At 36.7% G+C, this 17,440-nt stretch overlaps 2 protein-coding genes across 4 annotated transcripts in view; one reads left to right on the top strand and one right to left on the bottom strand.

Annotated features, from left to right (window-relative positions):
• The first annotated feature begins 609 nt into the window (after positions 1 to 609).
• Positions 610 to 13,671, top strand: LOC113407387 (influenza virus NS1A-binding protein homolog). Of its 2 annotated transcripts, none has more exons than XM_026655824.1 (14): positions 610 to 647; positions 2,284 to 2,410; positions 2,748 to 2,917; positions 3,000 to 3,075; positions 3,990 to 4,163; positions 4,920 to 5,045; positions 6,490 to 6,597; positions 9,534 to 9,663; positions 10,175 to 10,399; positions 10,602 to 10,723; positions 11,595 to 11,721; positions 11,805 to 11,936; positions 12,127 to 12,300; positions 12,696 to 13,671. In XM_026655824.1, the coding sequence occupies exons 2-14, from the start codon at positions 2,300 to 2,302 to the stop codon at positions 12,947 to 12,949; spliced, it is 1,929 nt and encodes a 642-aa protein (XP_026511609.1). In that variant the 5' UTR covers positions 610 to 647; positions 2,284 to 2,299; the 3' UTR covers positions 12,950 to 13,671. The 2 variants fall into 2 exon arrangements, with proteins under 2 accessions (XP_026511609.1, XP_026511608.1); XM_026655823.1 differs by having other exon boundaries at positions 6,490 to 6,630.
• Positions 13,672 to 16,270: 2,599 nt separating this feature from the next.
• Positions 16,271 to 17,440, bottom strand: part of LOC112103411 (transcriptional protein SWT1) — an 82,808-nt gene continuing 81,638 nt past the window's right edge. For both annotated transcript variants that reach the window (XM_024195141.3, XM_024195142.3), the window contains one exon: positions 16,271 to 16,412. In XM_024195141.3, the coding sequence (XP_024050909.2) occupies positions 16,307 to 16,412 (106 nt within the window). In that variant the 3' untranslated portion in view covers positions 16,271 to 16,306. The remainder of the gene's footprint in view (positions 16,413 to 17,440) is intronic.

Below are 17,440 nucleotides of genomic sequence, written 5' to 3'. Positions count from 1 at the left end.
ATTACCTCATCTGTCTTGTGGCACATAATTGTTACTCTCTGTGGGCTGTAATGCTTTGGTCTAATTTTGGTTGTTGGGATTAGTGTGTGGGTGCTCGGTGTGGCGGCCTGTGACATCCAGGAGGTCAGATGAGATGCTCTAGTGTGGTCCCTTTTGACCTTAAGCTCTATGACCATTACTTTTTGCCAGCTGAGAATGTATTGAGGTCGCCATTAAAGAATGTGTGTGAGTACTTAGAACAAAATTTGTGAGTATAGATTATAGAGAAAAGTTAACTGTACAGTTAAACATTCTAGCCCTGGATTTGAAAGGGATATTAATTGCTAAATCTGAAACATAAAATACTGAAATAATGCTGTTTTATATTTAATTACTAACTTTTGTTTGCTTGTTGCAGATTATGATGCATGATTATCACAGAAGAAATTCATGTCTATAGCTCTTAAGGACTTGATTACATCATTTTCAAGCCTGCTAGTTTTGGAATCGTCATTGCAGCTCACAGGACACGACCCGTCTGCCTGCACTTCAGCAAATTGTCTTCATATAAGAAGATATTGAAAGTGACGTGCTCTGATTTAACACGCCATTACCATTGGATTATTTAGGGTTTCCCAGTTATAAATTTACAGCAATATATTTAGCAGGTGAGATAATGCTATTAATTAAATGTGTATAAGATCAAACATATAATTGTGGTTAGCAAATTTTTGCTCTGTTACTGCAATAGGCAGACATAACATAGTATTTGACTATAAATGAAAGTGTATGCAAAGGAAGAAGCTTGTAATTAAGTGAAACTTATCATTTAGTATGTTTATTTGTGGTAATTTACTCTAGTAAACTACTGAGGTAATTGGATTTACATCAGTGATTTACAGGGTATTTTTAATATGGCTTATCTTTCTTAATACTAATCTTTGCTCTAGTTTCCCAGTCTGACCTTAAAATATTTAAAAAATCTTATGCTAATTACATTTCTTTAATTGTAAACTAAACTAAAAATGCAAATTGTTGTGAAATAATAAATTAGAAATAGCATATCTCATGTTCTTTTCCAAAAAGTTGTTTGGGTAACTTTATAGTGTGGGATTTTCAAACAGGTGTCTAACACCTTCAGTTGGCACTTCTGAAGTTACATCCTCATTTTCCTTGTCAATCCTACAGGCCTCTTTAAATTTGAAATCTTGTCAAACTCATCAAATAAGTTGTCGCTTCAAGTACTATTCTGCCTCTGAGTTTCCCTGTCATTTTTTGGCATTCTTGCAATCACACTTTCCTATTTCTAAAAATGGTTCTCATTTACCTATAGCTATGTGAATGCCCCACACAAACAGAAGTGACTGATTTGACTGAGCCCGGGGAACCAGTGAAACTGACTACATATAAATTGCTGTCAAATACACAAAGTAAACTTTGAAAAAATAATTGTTTTTTACTCTGTTATAATAATCTTAGGGTTTCTCTACATGATGCTGCAGTGCAAACTAGAGAAGTTTGAACTGTAGAGCACTATTAACTGCTTGTATAGACCCTGCTGCCTCAAACTAAAAGGTACCTGCTGTGCGTTAGTATGACTAGATTAATACGCACTACGCACCTTTTAGTTTGTGTCAGAAGAGTCTACACAGGGCAGTTAGACCTACAATTAATTCACTCGCCTCTAGTTTGCACTGTGGTGCTACATAGATCAGACCATAGGTATTATTTATAAATAGGTAAAACTGCAGGTAGAAAAGACTTTTAACTTGGTAGTGATCCTTTAAATGTATGTTTGCTAATTGTTCAGAGTGTTTCATTCTGCTAATGTTATTACATAAAGCTAAACTGTTTTTTAAGATATTTTTGTACAGTTGAAAAATGTGTATAAACTAGGTCTTAAGAGTCGTTTAAAGAGAAGGTTGAAATCCTGGCACTTTTCAACTATTGATTTGCTTTCTTTGACCTCTGAAATGGTTATATTGTGCAGACCTAATGAACCATACATGGCATGGAGTCCATAGAACCAGTAGAAATTAGTTCAGATGAACATACAGTGCAAATCTTAAAATCATAGAAATTAGAGATGGAAAAGATCTGTTATTACCTAGTCCATCCCACTGCCAGTGCATTTTGTCCAGTCTAGTTTTAAATGTGTCACTGCTCTTTATTTTATCGACATCGCACAACGTATCTATATATTTGGAAAGGGGGAGCTGGTAATAAGGAAATAGTAGTTTATACACTTCAGTGCTGTGTATGTAAACTTTACAAATTGAAAGACACTTACCTTTTTTTTGACAGCCAAACCTACAGCAAAATGATTCCTAATGGATATTTGATGTTTGAAGATGAAAACTTCATAGAGTCATCTGTTGCCAAGTTAAATGCCTTGCGTAAAAGTGGTCAGTTCTGTGATGTTCGGCTTCAGGTAAGTTATAATGTGTCATCTGGGTGCAACATTTAAACAGTGTTCTTTGTTGTCTGTATACATTGATTCGGTGAATCTTAAAGATCTTATAATCTGATTTTCCAAAGGATATAAATTCAGAAAAATATAGTTAAAAACCATATATTGATAGCTGAAAATGTAGCAGTTTAATTCATCTGGTGCAAATTGAAAAAAATTATATTAATAAAGTAATTTCTCTAATATACATTGAGTTTTGATCTCTTATGTTTTGAACAAGACTGCATAATACTTTGCATTTTTGTAATGTACATTCTTAATTTTTTACTGTCCTCATGTATATGTTTTTAAAATAAAGGTATGTGGACATGAGACGTTGGCACATAGAGCAGTCCTAGCTTGCTGCAGTCCCTACCTGTTTGAAATCTTCAACAGTGATAGTGATTCTCATGGAGTTTCTCATGTTAAATTTGATGATCTCAATCCACAAGCTGTTGAAGTCTTATTAAATTATGCCTACACTGCTCAGTGAGTATTACTTCCTGATAAGCAATAAGAGATAAATATTAATATTACTTGTTTTAGAATAACACCTAAATTTCTTTAATAGGTTGAAAGCTGATAAAGAGCTAGTAAAAGATGTATACTCTGCAGCAAAGAAGCTGAAGATGGAGAGAGTCAAGCAGGTATAATTTGCAGCTACTACAGCAGTCCCATTATTAACCTTTGAGGGGCAGAGAAAACGTATATTTAGTGTGAACCGGACACTCAAGTGAGACTACACTGTAGAAAAGTGATTAAAAATGACTACTTGTCACTCAAGAGAGCTATTCTTTGTGTACTCAAAATCACATGTACTGATTTTTAGTGACAGAAAGGTATTTACCACTTCCACACCTGTTAGCACTGTAGAGCCAAGATAATAGAGACGGATTCTGTACTTGTGTTTTATTACTAGAACTGTTGACTTAATTCCAGTCAGCTACACCCGTGCAAGCCCGCTGAAGACACTGGGCTCGCAGAGAAGGCATAATTTGACCTGAAGAACTGTAACTGATATAGGAATGTGAATAGTCCACATTGACTCTCAAATCCCTGGTTGCTGTCAGTCTGTTTGTAAACAACACATTCAATAGGGGAGACAGGCTATACATTCATTTAAGAATAAACAATATGTACCTTGATAGGTGCTTAGATAATATGATGTGGAGGCCAGAAGTCCTTAGGTAGATTTTATTTAACAAAACCACTAGATGAAATGTTGCCTTCCTGAAAGAGTTGACCAGAAAATCTGTATCATAACTATACTGTTCTCCCTTTCTGTGGTATCTTTCATATTAAGGTACTAGCCATTACCGTTCTAACGTTATCACTACAATAGTGCATACAGTGATCACACTTAAGGTGATTCTACTAGTTTCAGAGAGATTTTCTGCACCCACAGTGTAGAGTACCAGTAGAGCAAGTAAAATCTTTCAAACTGGTAGAAAAGTAAGAGTGTTTGCCATATGTTGGAAAAGAAATGTATGTATAAAAGTGTAATATGCTATTAGTAAATTTGGAATATTACTCTTTTTTTTTTTTTTTTTTTTTTTTTAAGGTTTGTGGTGATTATTTGCTCTCTAAGATGGACGTTCAGAGCTGCATCTCTTATCGGAACTTCGCAAGTTGTATGGGAGACTCACGTTTGTTGAACAAGATTGATGGTTACATTCAGGAACATTTGTTGCAGATTTCAGAACAAGAGGAATTTCTCAAGCTTCCACGGTTAAAGGTTAGCAGCAATTTAAAGCTGTTTCTTTAATCTTGTAACGTAATAAACCTAGGTAATTTAGGTACGAGAGAGAGAACATAAGAATGGCCATACTGGTTCAGACCAAAAGTCCATCTAGCCCAGTATCCTGTCTTCTGACAGTGGCCAATGCCAGGTGCCCCAGAGGGAATGAACAGAACAGGTGATCATTGAGTGATCCATTCCCTGTCGCTCATTCCCAGCTTCTGAGAAACAGGTTTAGGGACACCATCCGTGCACATCTTGCTTAATAGCCATAGTAAGGTAAACAGTAAAAATCACTGGTTTCTTTTTCAATGGTGGAAAAATTTCACACATGCTGAGTTTGCAGAGTAGTTTTCAAATTGTTTAACACAGTATGCTAGCATTTTATACAACTTTTTTTTCTGTTAGAAGTCTACATTAGATTATATTCATTGGTACCATGAAACTTGGCTGTGCATGATACATGCTGTCTTCCATCCTGAGACGACTTTAGATATTAAGTCAAAATTGAAGGATGCAAAATCATCATTTCTGTTGCCAGGGTGTAGGAAAAGAGCCAGGGGCTGATCTTCATTGGTGTAATAGTAGAGTAGTATACTCATTCATTTTCAGTATGCAGAGCTAGAAAATTCTGTCCTGTTTTAATTTCTTTAGGAATAATTAACTTCAGTAAAATACTGACATGCTGTAAATGTATAACTTTTATGCAGTAGTGTAAGCTGGATGCTAACTTACTCTTATTTTTAACTCAAGCTTGAAGTAATGCTTGAAGACAACGTTGGCTTGCCTAGCAATGGCAAATTATACACAAAGGTAATCAACTGGGTGCAGCGCAGCATCTGGGAAAATGGAGACAGTCTGGAAGATCTAATGGAAGAGGTTAGTCTTTAAGAAAATGGGATTAAATAGTTTTTAAAAAAAATTAAACTTCTGTGATATGAAGGATGATCCCTTTTTTTCTTTTATTTTTAACCATGACCCTGAAGAATTTAAATTTTACTATAGGTACCCATAAGCTGAGAAACGGGGGGGGTGTCCAGGTGAGCTGAATGAACTGTTCAGTCTGGTCTTTTGCTTTCCTTTTTTGTTTTTGTTTTCTCACTGTGTGCTGTTTAACAACTTCAAAGTGCATTTAACTTTGCTTTGGAAATGGGGAGGTGGCACTGAAACTTGCTGTAGATTCTTAAATGTTTTCTTCCACAGGTTTTTGCTTGTTAACGAGAAGTAGGTAAAAGCTTCTAATGGTTGTTCCTCCCCATTGATTATCTCCCCATAGGTTTATTAACAAAACTAGGATACCAAGGCTGAAGAACCAAGAAGAAACCTCAAGTGTATTGACACGTAATGAAGCAGCAGTCCTGCCCCAGTTCTCCTAAGAAAATCCGCTGTGGGCAGAGAACGATGATGATGATTTAATGGTGTTTACTTACTCCTTTACAGGATATCTTATTTTTAATGTTTTGTGTGTTGTTTAATGGCTTTACTCATGAATACAACTACTACACTTAGACTGTGGGCAATTTTTTAAATATCTACATTTGATGGAATATCTACATAGTGGAATTCTAAATTTTTAACTTGCTTGGAAAATGGAGTTCACAAAACCTGTTGCTCATCATAAAATCTTCCCAGTTTGTTATTACAGGCAACGTAGATAATCAGAACACTTCTGTATAGGCAAAAGTACATGTTTATACTGTCAAATATATTCTCACATGTATGTTTCCCCTTTCAATAGTTATTTTTAAAATGCTCTGATTTTCCCAGTTGCAACTCAGATGCACTTGATTAATGCATTGCATTTGGTACAAGTCATGGGCAACATTTCCTCCATAACTTACATTTTTGCTCCCCTCTTTCAATTCCTTTCCTTTTTAGAATCCAATCTTTGGCTTCACCCCCTCCCCCCTCCCTTTTTTTTTTTTTTTTTTTTTGCCCACAGAAAGCATTGTATTTGCAATTCAGAAAACTTGTTTGCAGGGAATAACGAGTGCTTGCATGAGATTGTGGATTGTATAATTTGTTCTGCAAGATAATGTACATTGTACTTGTGATATATATTAGTTACTATACTGGGAAATAATAGAAGTCCTTGAAAAATGAAGATTTCTTTCAAGCTGAGAAATCAAGGATCCTTCAGCTGATATTTGAAGACTTACACCGTGACGTCTGCTTCCTTTTAATTTTGTCATTACTAGATTGAGATGAGATGACATGACAAGAGCTATGCTGGAGAGGACCTTCTGGAGTTTGTGTAAATCTGCCTGTAGTTAAGTAGCTATGGAGACAGCAGCCACATGGGTATTCTGTTCCTGTTTTGCAGGTTCAAACGTTGTACTACTCAGCTGATCACAAGCTGCTTGATGGAAATCTACTAGATGGACAGGCTGAGGTGTATGGCAGTGATGATGACCACATTCAGTTTGTGCAGGTACAAATTGCACATGGTCTGAGGTTACATCAGGTAAAAATTTGGTTAGAGCAATTTATAGCACACCTAAAATCTTGTGTACTGTAGTAAAGGGAAGAAGCGGTATCTTAATGATTAATGCAGATGGGAAAACATTTTGCAGAAACAGCTTCTGTGTTGGTATTGGCGATTCACTTGCTTCATCTTGTTATTAACAGTACTAATTTGAGTGCTAAATGTGAGTTTTTTAAAAACAAAACCCAGGTTATCAAAGAACTGAAAAGATACAGAAGAGGGTGGCTAGTACAAGGGAGTCTATAATAGAAATATTAGAAAAATCAAATTTAATATAAATAGTTTGAGAAAGGTGTGGGAGTGTCTAGTTTACACAGTTCAGATGGATTAGAAAATGTGGATGACATGACTGAAAAAGTAATTGGCATAAAAACAAGAGGGTGCAGACTGAATGTAAGAAGAGCCAGGCATTAAAGGAATTATAGAGAAATTTCTCTGCAAAATCTAGCATGGAGTTGCAAAGGAGGCAATAAATTCTTTTGATTGTAGGGTCAGATGGGTTGGCGGGGGGGGATCCTGATGTGTATATATATTCAACTTTTATCTGGTTTTAAATTTGGGCATAAGTCACAAGTTAAATTGAATTTGGTGATTTAATTCTAGTTCTTTCTTGTTCACGTCCTTGAAAAAATAGACAACTTTGCACAATTATTAGTTTGAGCAAGAAGCAGAAGTATGGAATAGTTAGAGGTTAAAAGTCAGAGCAGAGATACATTGGCAAAGTTGTGCAGGAAAGTGTGTTCATTTGTCTTCAGCTATTGCGGTCAGTCCTTGATTTTATAAATGCCAAGTTCATGAATCTTCTCACTTCTATCTTCTCACCCTCCAAACTTTTTATCTAGTTCAAGAAAGGAACTTAAAAAGAAATGGATGGGTTGATGGACCCAAATGAGAGTTACTGTGTCTAAATTTGAATTGCTATTGAGTTTAAATGCAGTTTTACTTTGATTTCTGAAGTCATAGCAATGAGAATTGCAGACAGAAGCAGTCTGGTTTTGGTAGAGGTTTTTTTTAGTAAACTTTAAAAATACCTTTATAGTTGCATAGAGCATGGATTTTAAAAATGAAAATAAATCTGTAAAGAGAATAGTTGAGTAAATAAACCCTGTTTGCCTCAGTGGTATTTAATGAGTCCATTGGATTAATTTTGTTCCGACTCAGTAGATCAAATATTTATTGGCAGTTCTCATACTTGGAAGCCAAGGACCAAAGTAAACTTCACTCAGATTTTTTTTCTTCATATTTGCAGAAACTAGAGCAAAAATGTTTAAATTGTATACATCAATAATTTTTTTTTTAGATACACTATCTTGGAGAATTTAATTCAATCTTTAAAAATTCTCAAATAATTTAAGGAACATCCATGTATACAAAAAGCTATAAAAATGCTTGGGTGGGATTTAATACTTAAAACTGAAATAGTTTCACCATGGTGAGGGTGGGGGGAAAGAAGACACACCAGTTTTAGTTGAGATACAAAAATAAACACATTGGTCTCCTCAGAAACATATAACTTGTTGGGTAGTTGGTCTGTTAAGACGTAAAATAATTTTGGCAGACGACAGAGCCTTGCTATGTGATATATATGGTTCAGTGCAGAGTATGGGAAATTCTTGGTGGAAAAACTGATGGATAAGCTTAGATTGGGAGTTAGTATTTTACAAATCTGGCTACCTTTTCTGTAATATGAAAAACGATACAGTTCAAGGGTCCACACAGGTGTTGTAAATTTCAGCTGCAGGGTTTTAGAACATTGTTATACTGAATTAATAGAATTGATAAATGTTGGACTTTTGCTCTTGACCTGGCTTTTACTCCAAACATTGTCAATGATGTGATCTGAAATAAGTTTTTTTCCCCTTGTATCTGTTAAGTCTGCACAATAAATAGTTTATAAAGTGAAATACTGAATAAACTATACTAGGGATGAGACTCAGGAAAATAACCCTTCCATGCAAAGTATTAGCAGAAGAAAAGTAAGATCAGAGAAATAACTAAACAGGATCACAAAGACAACTTGAAGCCAAATCACCAAGACTTGTTTTAGATGAGAACACAAGAATGGCCATATTGGGTCAGACCAATGGTCCACCTGGTCCAGTATCCTGTCTTCCAACAGTGGCCAATGCCAGATGCTTCAGAGGGAATGAACAGAACAAGCCAGTTATTGAGCAATCCATCCCTGTCGTCCAGTCCCAGCATCTAGCAGTCAATGGCTTATGGCCATCCAGAGCATGGGATTGTGTCCCTGACCATCTTGGCTAATAACCATTGATGAACCTGTCCTCCATTAGCTTATCTAATTCTTTTTTGAACCTCATTATAGTTTTGGCTATCACAACCTCCCCAGGCAATGAGTTCCACAGGTTGACTGTGTTGCGTGAAAGGGCCTCTAATCTGAGGAATAGGAATCTATTAAAAAACAATCAGAAATGGGCATTGTGGGCTTAGCCCAAATTCCAAGAGAGTTTGAAAATGCATACTTCCATTTTATTAAGTCTGGCAAAGAATGGTTTTTTTGTTTTTTAATTTTTAATAAATCTGGAAGATACAGGAAGTTTGAAAACCCTTTGTCCAGTGAAAGTGCATGCTTGACTTCTAAAAAGGAGTTCAGAGCCGTATGATTTCTAAGGCTGAGTCTATGATAGAGGCTCAGGTAGTGGTATGAGATGAAATAAGTACTAAGATGGGAGTAAATCGACTTAAGTGTTTTAATTATGTAAGCAATTCTGTTTAAAATTTAGGTGTGCTATAAATGATGCTTTGCAGAGGTCGAAAAGATCAAGCATTTTCCTCAATTGTGTGGATTAGTTGAGAGAAGTAAAGGTAGATCAAGGTGTGGTCTCTGGCTAGGGTTCTGTAGCTGCCTTTTGATTTTGCAGAAAAAGCAACCACGTGAGAACGATCACAAGCAGATAAGTAGCAGTTCCTCTGGAAGCCTTTCTTCTCCAAATGCTACTGTACAGAGTCCTAAACATGAATGGAAAATCGTTGCTTCTGAAAAGACTTCAAGTAAGTGTCTAGGCTTCTTTTGTTTAGGGTTTTCCCTGTTGCTTGTAATCATAGCATCTGAGCACCTCACATACATTAATGAATTTCCTTCAATACCCCTATGGGATAGAGAACCAGGTAAAGTGAATTGTCCACGGTTACTCAGGCCTGTAGCACAGTTGAGATCAAAACCCAGATATTTTGAGGCCGAGGATGGAAAATTTTGGTGAATTGTGAGGAAGGTGGACAAGTGCATTATTTGAGTGAACCATGGAAGTTATTTTGTCATGGGGGGGGACTTCCTCCTAAAAGGTTTTCAGATTGATTTATGGGTTGTTTTTTATGTAGAATCTTAATTGAGTCATCCAATATAGTGTTTCTGTATAACTGGAGTGAAGTTTGGAGTCTGTAAATCTCAACAGTATTAGTATTAAGGAATCTCCAGACCTGTAAGGGTTAAGTATAGGCTTAAACTTGGAAGCCACTAGTTAGTATTTTAAATATAGAAAAGTTTTTTAAAATTGTTTTTCAGGTAATACCTACCTGTGTCTTGCTGTTTTGGATGGTGTGTTCTGTGTGATTTTTCTTCATGGACGTAACAGCCCTCAGAGCTCTCCAACTAGTACTCCACGACTCCTGAAGAGCAGGAGTTTTGAGATTCAACCAGATGACCTTATAGAAAAGCCCCTGTCTCCAATGCAGTATGCTCGATCTGGGTTGGGAACAGCAGAACTTAATGGCAAGCTAATAGCTGCAGGTAAAAATACCAATAAAATAATTAAAGCAAAAACTTGTTTGGATTGAACCATGTCTAATATACAGTACCTTCCATAAGTAAGTGATCTGAACGAGGTTCATAGATTCTATGCTAACTTTAATGAAGCTAGTAAACAATGTTTAAGACTTATTTTGATTCCTAATAAACTCCTTGCATGTGATTTCTTTTGGCTTACTGTTAGGTGGCTATAACAGAGAGGAATGTCTGCGCACAGTAGAGTGCTATGATCCACGAAAGGACCGTTGGACTTTCATTGCACCTATGAGAACACCAAGAGCCAGATTCCAGATGGCAGTTCTAATGGTATGTGCTGTGTAAAGAGCAGATTAAAAAAGCACTTTCTTGTGATGTATAAATGCCTTAGTAGATTATTTCGATTGTGTGAGAGAAAGTAAGGATGGGACAAACAGATTTAGATCTAAAATATGCACAAATCCACTCTAAGGTATTCAGAATTTCTAGGATAAAGTTTCAAAAAGAAATATTGCAGTTACACAGAGGCTATTATGATTTCATGCCCCATCTGCCAAGTGGGACAGTTAGTGTCTCAGTATTCACAAGCAGCCAATTCTATAGGTTTGCCAGGAGGGATTTTATTTGATTGTATGGGAATTAGTGAAGAAAGCACAGTATTGTCTAACACTTTCTCAGTTTGACTAATAATTAAATAGAGGGGACTTAATCTGTGTCCATTCAAACATGCTGTGCTGAAAAGAGCTGACCATAGAGACTTCTGGAAACAGTTCTGTCAAGCATTCACATTTTTCTTCATTTGCAGTGTCCTCCTTGGTGGCTCCAGCCTTTGAGGAGGTTGTTCAGCAGTGATAAAGATATCCTTCAATTACAGATGCAGAGATCCCTGACAATATAGAAAGACCATTTTTCTTAAAATATAACTTAAGTTTCAGTAATAAATGCTGATATATCAGTGTTTGATATTTGGTTACATCTCTGGGATTGTGTCTTGAAAAAACCGGATTTGTCAGTCCTTAAAAGAAACATACAGGGTCACAGTAAACTACATGATATTTAACTAATAACTTAATTGTTCTTGTATATCGGGATTTTCCCTTGCAAGCAGTTGAGTAATTGTAATTAATACCAGTGAACTGCTCTGGAACAGAATTAATTTCAATTCACATGTGAAACAGTGGTTGTTTTTTCTTCCACTTAGGGACAGCTGTATGTTGTAGGGGGGTCAAATGGTCACTCCGATGACTTGAGTTGTGGGGAAATGTATGATCCAGAAATAGATGACTGGACTCCTGTTCCAGAACTGAGAACCAGTCGTTGCAATGCAGGTAATGGCTGTTTTGTGACTGTGGCTGTTTAGTTCCTTACACATTTATTAGATGATAAATCACTTTTATTTATATACAAACAGGAGTATGTGCTTTGAATGGTAAGCTGTACGTTGTTGGTGGCTCAGATCCTTATGGCCGGAAGGGACTGAAAAATTGTGATGTGTTTGATCCTATAACAAAATCTTGGACAAGCTGTGCTCCACTTAACATTCGTAAGTTTGTTGCGCTGTTTTTAAAGCAGATTTTTAATGTTGCTGCCTATGTGCATATTTTATTTCTAATAAAAAAGGCAGCTGCCATGCACCAGCAAGTCTGTATTGCTAAAATCTTAAGGAGTGATAGGTTTGGTTTTGGGGGGGGGGGGTCTCAATATAACTTCTCAAAATGGCTTCTGATTTGTAGGTAGACATCAGTCTGCAGTATGTGAGCTAAGTGGATATTTGTATATAATTGGAGGAGCAGAATCCTGGAATTGTCTGAACAGTGTAGAACGTTACAATTCAGAGAATGACACCTGGACTCTAATTGCACCTATGAATGTGGCTAGGCGTGGAGCTGGAGTGGCTGTTCATGATGGTAAGTTTCTAGTCTTTCAGCCAGTTAAGCAAAGGATTGGCAGAGAAAAAAAAAAATCCAGATACTTCCTGGGCTTGACTTTCATAAAGGACTTCAGACAATGGAAGTTTTATCTAGTGAAATATCATACATTATCTAGATAAACAGCATTCGAACACTAATTGGAAATTGTTATGGAAGTAATTCTGAAATAAGTACAGAAAACAGTTTTGGTAACCAAGAGAGTACAAGTAGTTTGATGGTATTGGGAATACACAAATCCCTTTTCCTAGATTTCAACCTCCCTTCGTGTTGAGTTAGTTTAATAATTTCTTCACAAATGTGCACACGTAGTTCATGAAGTAGAGGCTTATGGAATGTAAGCAGTTAAACTTTTATCATTTCCTTTTAAATAGGAAAACTCTTTGTTGGTGGAGGCTTTGATGGTTCTCGTGCTGTCAGTTGTGTGGAGATGTATGACCCTGCTAAAAATGAATGGAAGATGATGGGAAACATGACTACTCCAAGAAGCAATGCTGGTATTGCAGCTGTGGCAAACACCATTTATGCAGTTGGAGGATTTGATGGCAATGAATTCCTGAATACAGTTGAAATCTACAACCCAGAGTCAAATGAATGGAGCCCATATACAAAAACTTACAAATTTTAACCACTTTAAGTGCCCCAGGCAAACTAACAGGCTTAGTGATGTAATTGTGTTTTAGTAGAGGTATGTGTGAGGGTTGGGAGGGTATAGAAGTTGCCAACAGCAACACAAAGCTTTTGCATATTGCATACTATTAATGTGCTGTATATACTTTTTTTTGGAAAGATGAAGGGTGTTTGTGTATTTTTGGATTTTGTTACTTAGATTTTGGAAATTGATAATATTGCAAGAGAAACTAAGAACTGATTGGGCATATCATTTCAAGAGCTTCCCCCCAATGTTTGTTTTGCCAATTTGCACATTTTTTCCCCCTTAGAATGTGTATTTGGGGCAGGAAGAATAGGGTTTTCGGTTATAGGCAGTTGGTTTTTCAGGCTCCCCTCCCTCTCCTGCGCCCCAGTAACTGGAACAGTCTGTAACAAGAAGCCTTATTTAACACATACAATGCTTTTTTTTTTTTATTAAAGTTGACATGCCTGCCAATACTTAACCTTTTATGATTGCCTTTTTATAACTTTTTATATACTCAGCAGAATATTACCTGTTGAAGTGAAAGTGGCAGATAGTAGTTATTGAGGCAGAGACAGTCTTGGTGTTCATAGAGATGGAGTGGGATATTTAATTTACCACTGTACATGAGCGTCTAAGCTTTTTGCCTCTGCTACACTATTGTACTTTAGTATGCAACACTGATCATTAAATTTGAATGGAGTTTCTGAACATAACTGATTTTTTTTTATTTAAAATCATTTTAGCTCCAACTATTTTGACACCTGTCGAAGGTGCTTTCTGTACAGCAGTTTTGTTACCAAGGTTGAGCTAATATTTGTAAAACCTGAAGTGTTCATGTTTTTAGGATATTACCAATGGGTGATGAAAACATTTCTTAAAATGGTATTTATTTTTCTAATAGTGCAAGCTGACAAATGTGCTAGAACATGACTTGTACTTAATTTGTTCCGTAAGTGCTTGGTATTATGTTTTGATTCATTTTCTCTATTCATATGTAAAAATGTTGGCTGGGATGACTTGGTGTCTAATGTGTAGTGCTGCACATCTAACTTTCTTGGTGCCAAACTTAGCACTTAATGCTTGCTGCTGATGCAAACACATTAAAAGGTACCTTACAGGAAATCCTTGCACCACAGGATTACTATCAAAGTTGTAGTTGTGGCTTTGTTCACAGGTCACTAAGACAGTCTTTATTTAAAAGATAAATGATCCTGCAACACAAATGGAAGTGAATCTGCCCACTAAAAGCAAAATTTTAGGATTTATTAGAGCAGTGATACTCAGACCTCAGCAGCCAAATTAGTAATCAACAGTACCCAAAAGAGCCACAGTAATGAGTTCATTGTTTCATTTACTATTTTTCTAACAGCAAAGTGACTGACCAGGTTTTCTACAATTGGTTAATACTGAATTTAATGTGGCTCATTTAGCACTATTCTAAAGCATAGCACTTTCAAATTAAGTAAAATGTAGTTAGAAAAACTTCGGTTAAAGTTCTGATCGATATAGCTAAAACTGGTCTAGGCTTAGGTCTACTGTTCTCACAGTGAGCACCACCAGCTTTTGTCAGTCTCTTACTCCTTTCCAACTCTATACAGCAATGATAGGGCTTGCTACATTTCATCTCAACTACAGAACTCTGGAATTAACTAAGCTGGAGTATTTGAGAGGTGGACCCAGAAGTCATAATGCCCATGAGCTGAATGTTTAGCTAAGGACAGACATTAAGCCATATAAAATTAGTTTTAGTAACTGGTCAGAAAATTACAGATAGCTCTTAGTAACTTTTAGTAGATCTGGAAAAAAGGCATGTGTTTTACATACATATACTGTGATGCATTCCTGACAAGTCACCAAGTTTTACTGCTGCCTTGAAGAATGAAATTGTCAGTGTTTGAGGACAACAGCATTGACAGTATGTTATGAACAATCCCGTTTGGTTTTTTTTTACCCCAAGCATACTAGGTACATATTAGAACAATCAGAATGGGGCAGCAAGGTATTTTTAAAAACCATTATTTTTCTGCAATTGAGAGCCTGTACTGTAGCAGCTTCTGAGACATTTGTGAATTCAGTACATAGAATGGTATACAGGAACACGAACAAAAGAAATATTCCCCCCGAGTTTGCTTGAAGTGAGTTGACACATTTGCATCTATATAGTAAAGATAGGCCTGTTCAAAATAGCGCAATTTATTAAGGAATTAAACTTCAATTAGTTACACTTCCAATAAAGCTTTTACAAAGTCAAAAATATATTAAAAAAAAAAATCAGTGATACAGTTTTACAAGTATGTCTGGTCTCTGTACAAGCAAATAGATACGGTTAAAGGCCAGAAGTATTGTAAATAGCTGTAGACAAATTAAATAGCTGTGAACTCAGTTTCAGGAAACAAGTTATAATTACATTCCAACAGCAGCAAGGGAAATCATTTGACGGTGCCCTGCAGTAGAAAAGAAGTTCCTTTATAGATAAAGGTAGGTTGAAAAGGTAGGTGTGTTTTGGTTTTTTTTAGATGACTTCTAGGTAAAAGCCACCCAAATTTCTACTGTAAGGGACAGGACAAATAGAATTACTAATCACTGATGGGTAAATAAAACCAGTTAATTTAGACAGGAAGCAATTTTTAGGCAGTTTTACTTGTTAGTACCTGTTTAACTCACATACCTTTTAAGAAACACTAAGATCTCACCTGCACCACCTTTGCTTAAGTTAAGGATTGGTACTGAGAATTTCCTATCAGACCAGTACATACAGGAAAGGGTTAACCTGATCATTGAACTGGAGGAGGGCAGAACTTTTAAACTATTTTTTACCTGTCATCTTTTAGGCAGACCAAAAAAAAATTCTTTCCTCTAGCTTGGACTTAAAGGTGTTTGAAAACAATAGCTTTTATAGATAGTCTTGAATCTCTTAAATTTTACACCACACTTTGTTTTCTTGCTTTTTGGTTGTCATAGAAGGGAAGTGTTTACAGGGTGGTCTTCTATACAAAAACACTGGCTATTTATTTTTTGCACTTTAAAAGTGGTCCAAACAGATGTATGCTAAGTATCCTAGTGGCAACATCTACGATTGTGTTCATCTCTGGAAGACGAGATTTAACGCAAATGCCAACAATTAATGCTGCTGGTGGACTCCTGTTGCTAGCTGAATGGGGGAAAAAATTCAGGAAGTAGATTCAAGTGTAAGTTAAACAACCAGCACTGAGAAATACTGGACTAGATTTTGGTTGCTCTCCTGACACAGTTCCCCATTTTAATAAAAAAAAAAAAACTACAATTTAAGGAGGGGGAAGCTCAAGGGGGGAGAACAGTGTAGATCAAAACCTGAAGTTGATTGTAGTATCATAACCAGCCCCTATTTTTGGCCTCCATATGGACAGATGCATTGCATTGTGTAATAGTGTATTCCAGCTGTGCCAGTTGGCAACATCCAACTGTTAACCTCTCTCTAGAAGGAAAAGAAAAGATGTATATTAAACCAACCTGTTAGCAGACAATAACTTTTTAATATGAAAAATAGACATTTTATAAGGTTTTAATTTTTAGATGTAACATGGTATTTTCAGAGGGTGTGCACCTAATCTTTCTGAACAGTGGGAGTGGAGGACACCTGACATCTGCCAAAAGTATCATCCTTATTACTACTTGAAAGATTAAGACAATATGTAGATAATTAGTGAGTTTCAAACTAAGCCAACTATTCCCATCCCCAGCTGCATGCTGCAAGAACAAAAATCAGTATCAGCATATTTATAGAATTAATGTTTACCTAGACAGTCATGTACATGGAATAAAGTCGCCAAATGTATACAATTGAAACTACAGATTTTATTTTAAAAGCTCTTTTCCACTGAAGCGGTTTTTGAATGAAAACAAATTTGTGTAAATTCCACAAGTCACCTTTTCCTTTAGAGTCTGTCTTTTCCCAATTTTTCCTAAGATTGCCTCATAACAGCCCCATTTCCACAAGGAATTTAAAATTAAGGGCTTAAGTATGTGAGCAATCTCAGACTTCAGGGAGACTACTTGTATGCATGAAGTTAGGCCCAGTACCTCGCTCAATTAGAGCCTATTTTCTGTTTTCCCACAGTAAACATCTTAGGTAACCTCAGCTGAGATCATTGGAAAGTTGATCATTGTATGGCCCTGATGCTCTGCTGCAGCAAAAGAGCATACAGTGTAGGGTTACCATTCGTCCGGATTCCCCCGGACATATCCGGATTTTAGAGCTAAAAATAGCGTCCGGGGGGAATTTCTAAATGTCCGGACTTCCCCCCCCATGCAGAGCACGCGCGGCTAACAGGGAGGCCGGCAGGATGGTGCCACTTACATGGGGCTCCGACAGCCAGAGAGCCCCTCTCCCGCTTCCCCTCTCCTCTCCCCTGCAGCAGAGATCGCTCCCTCCCTGCATTTGCAGATCACCAGCCGGCCATTCGCACCAGCAGTCTGGAGCTCCTCCCCCTGCTCCTTCTCCCC

Source organism: Terrapene carolina, unplaced genomic scaffold, assembly GCF_002925995.2.
Source record: "Terrapene carolina triunguis isolate 2854851 unplaced genomic scaffold, T_m_triunguis-2.0 Scaffold211, whole genome shotgun sequence".
Lineage (NCBI taxonomy): Eukaryota > Metazoa > Chordata > Testudines > Emydidae > Terrapene > Terrapene triunguis.
The sequence above is the reverse complement of the archived record's forward strand: the minus strand, read 5'-3'. Positions and strand labels throughout refer to the sequence as shown.

Coding starts and splice junctions, on each gene's coding strand:
- LOC113407387 (XM_026655823.1), top strand. CDS start 2,300: ATGATTCCTAATGGATATTTGATGTTTGAAGATGAAAACTTCATAGAG. Junction 4,164..4,919: donor TCAAGCTTCCACGGTTAAAG/GTTAGCAGCAAT, acceptor TTTTAACTCAAG/CTTGAAGTAATGCTTGAAGA. Junction 12,301..12,695: donor TGGAGTGGCTGTTCATGATG/GTAAGTTTCTAG, acceptor CCTTTTAAATAG/GAAAACTCTTTGTTGGTGGA.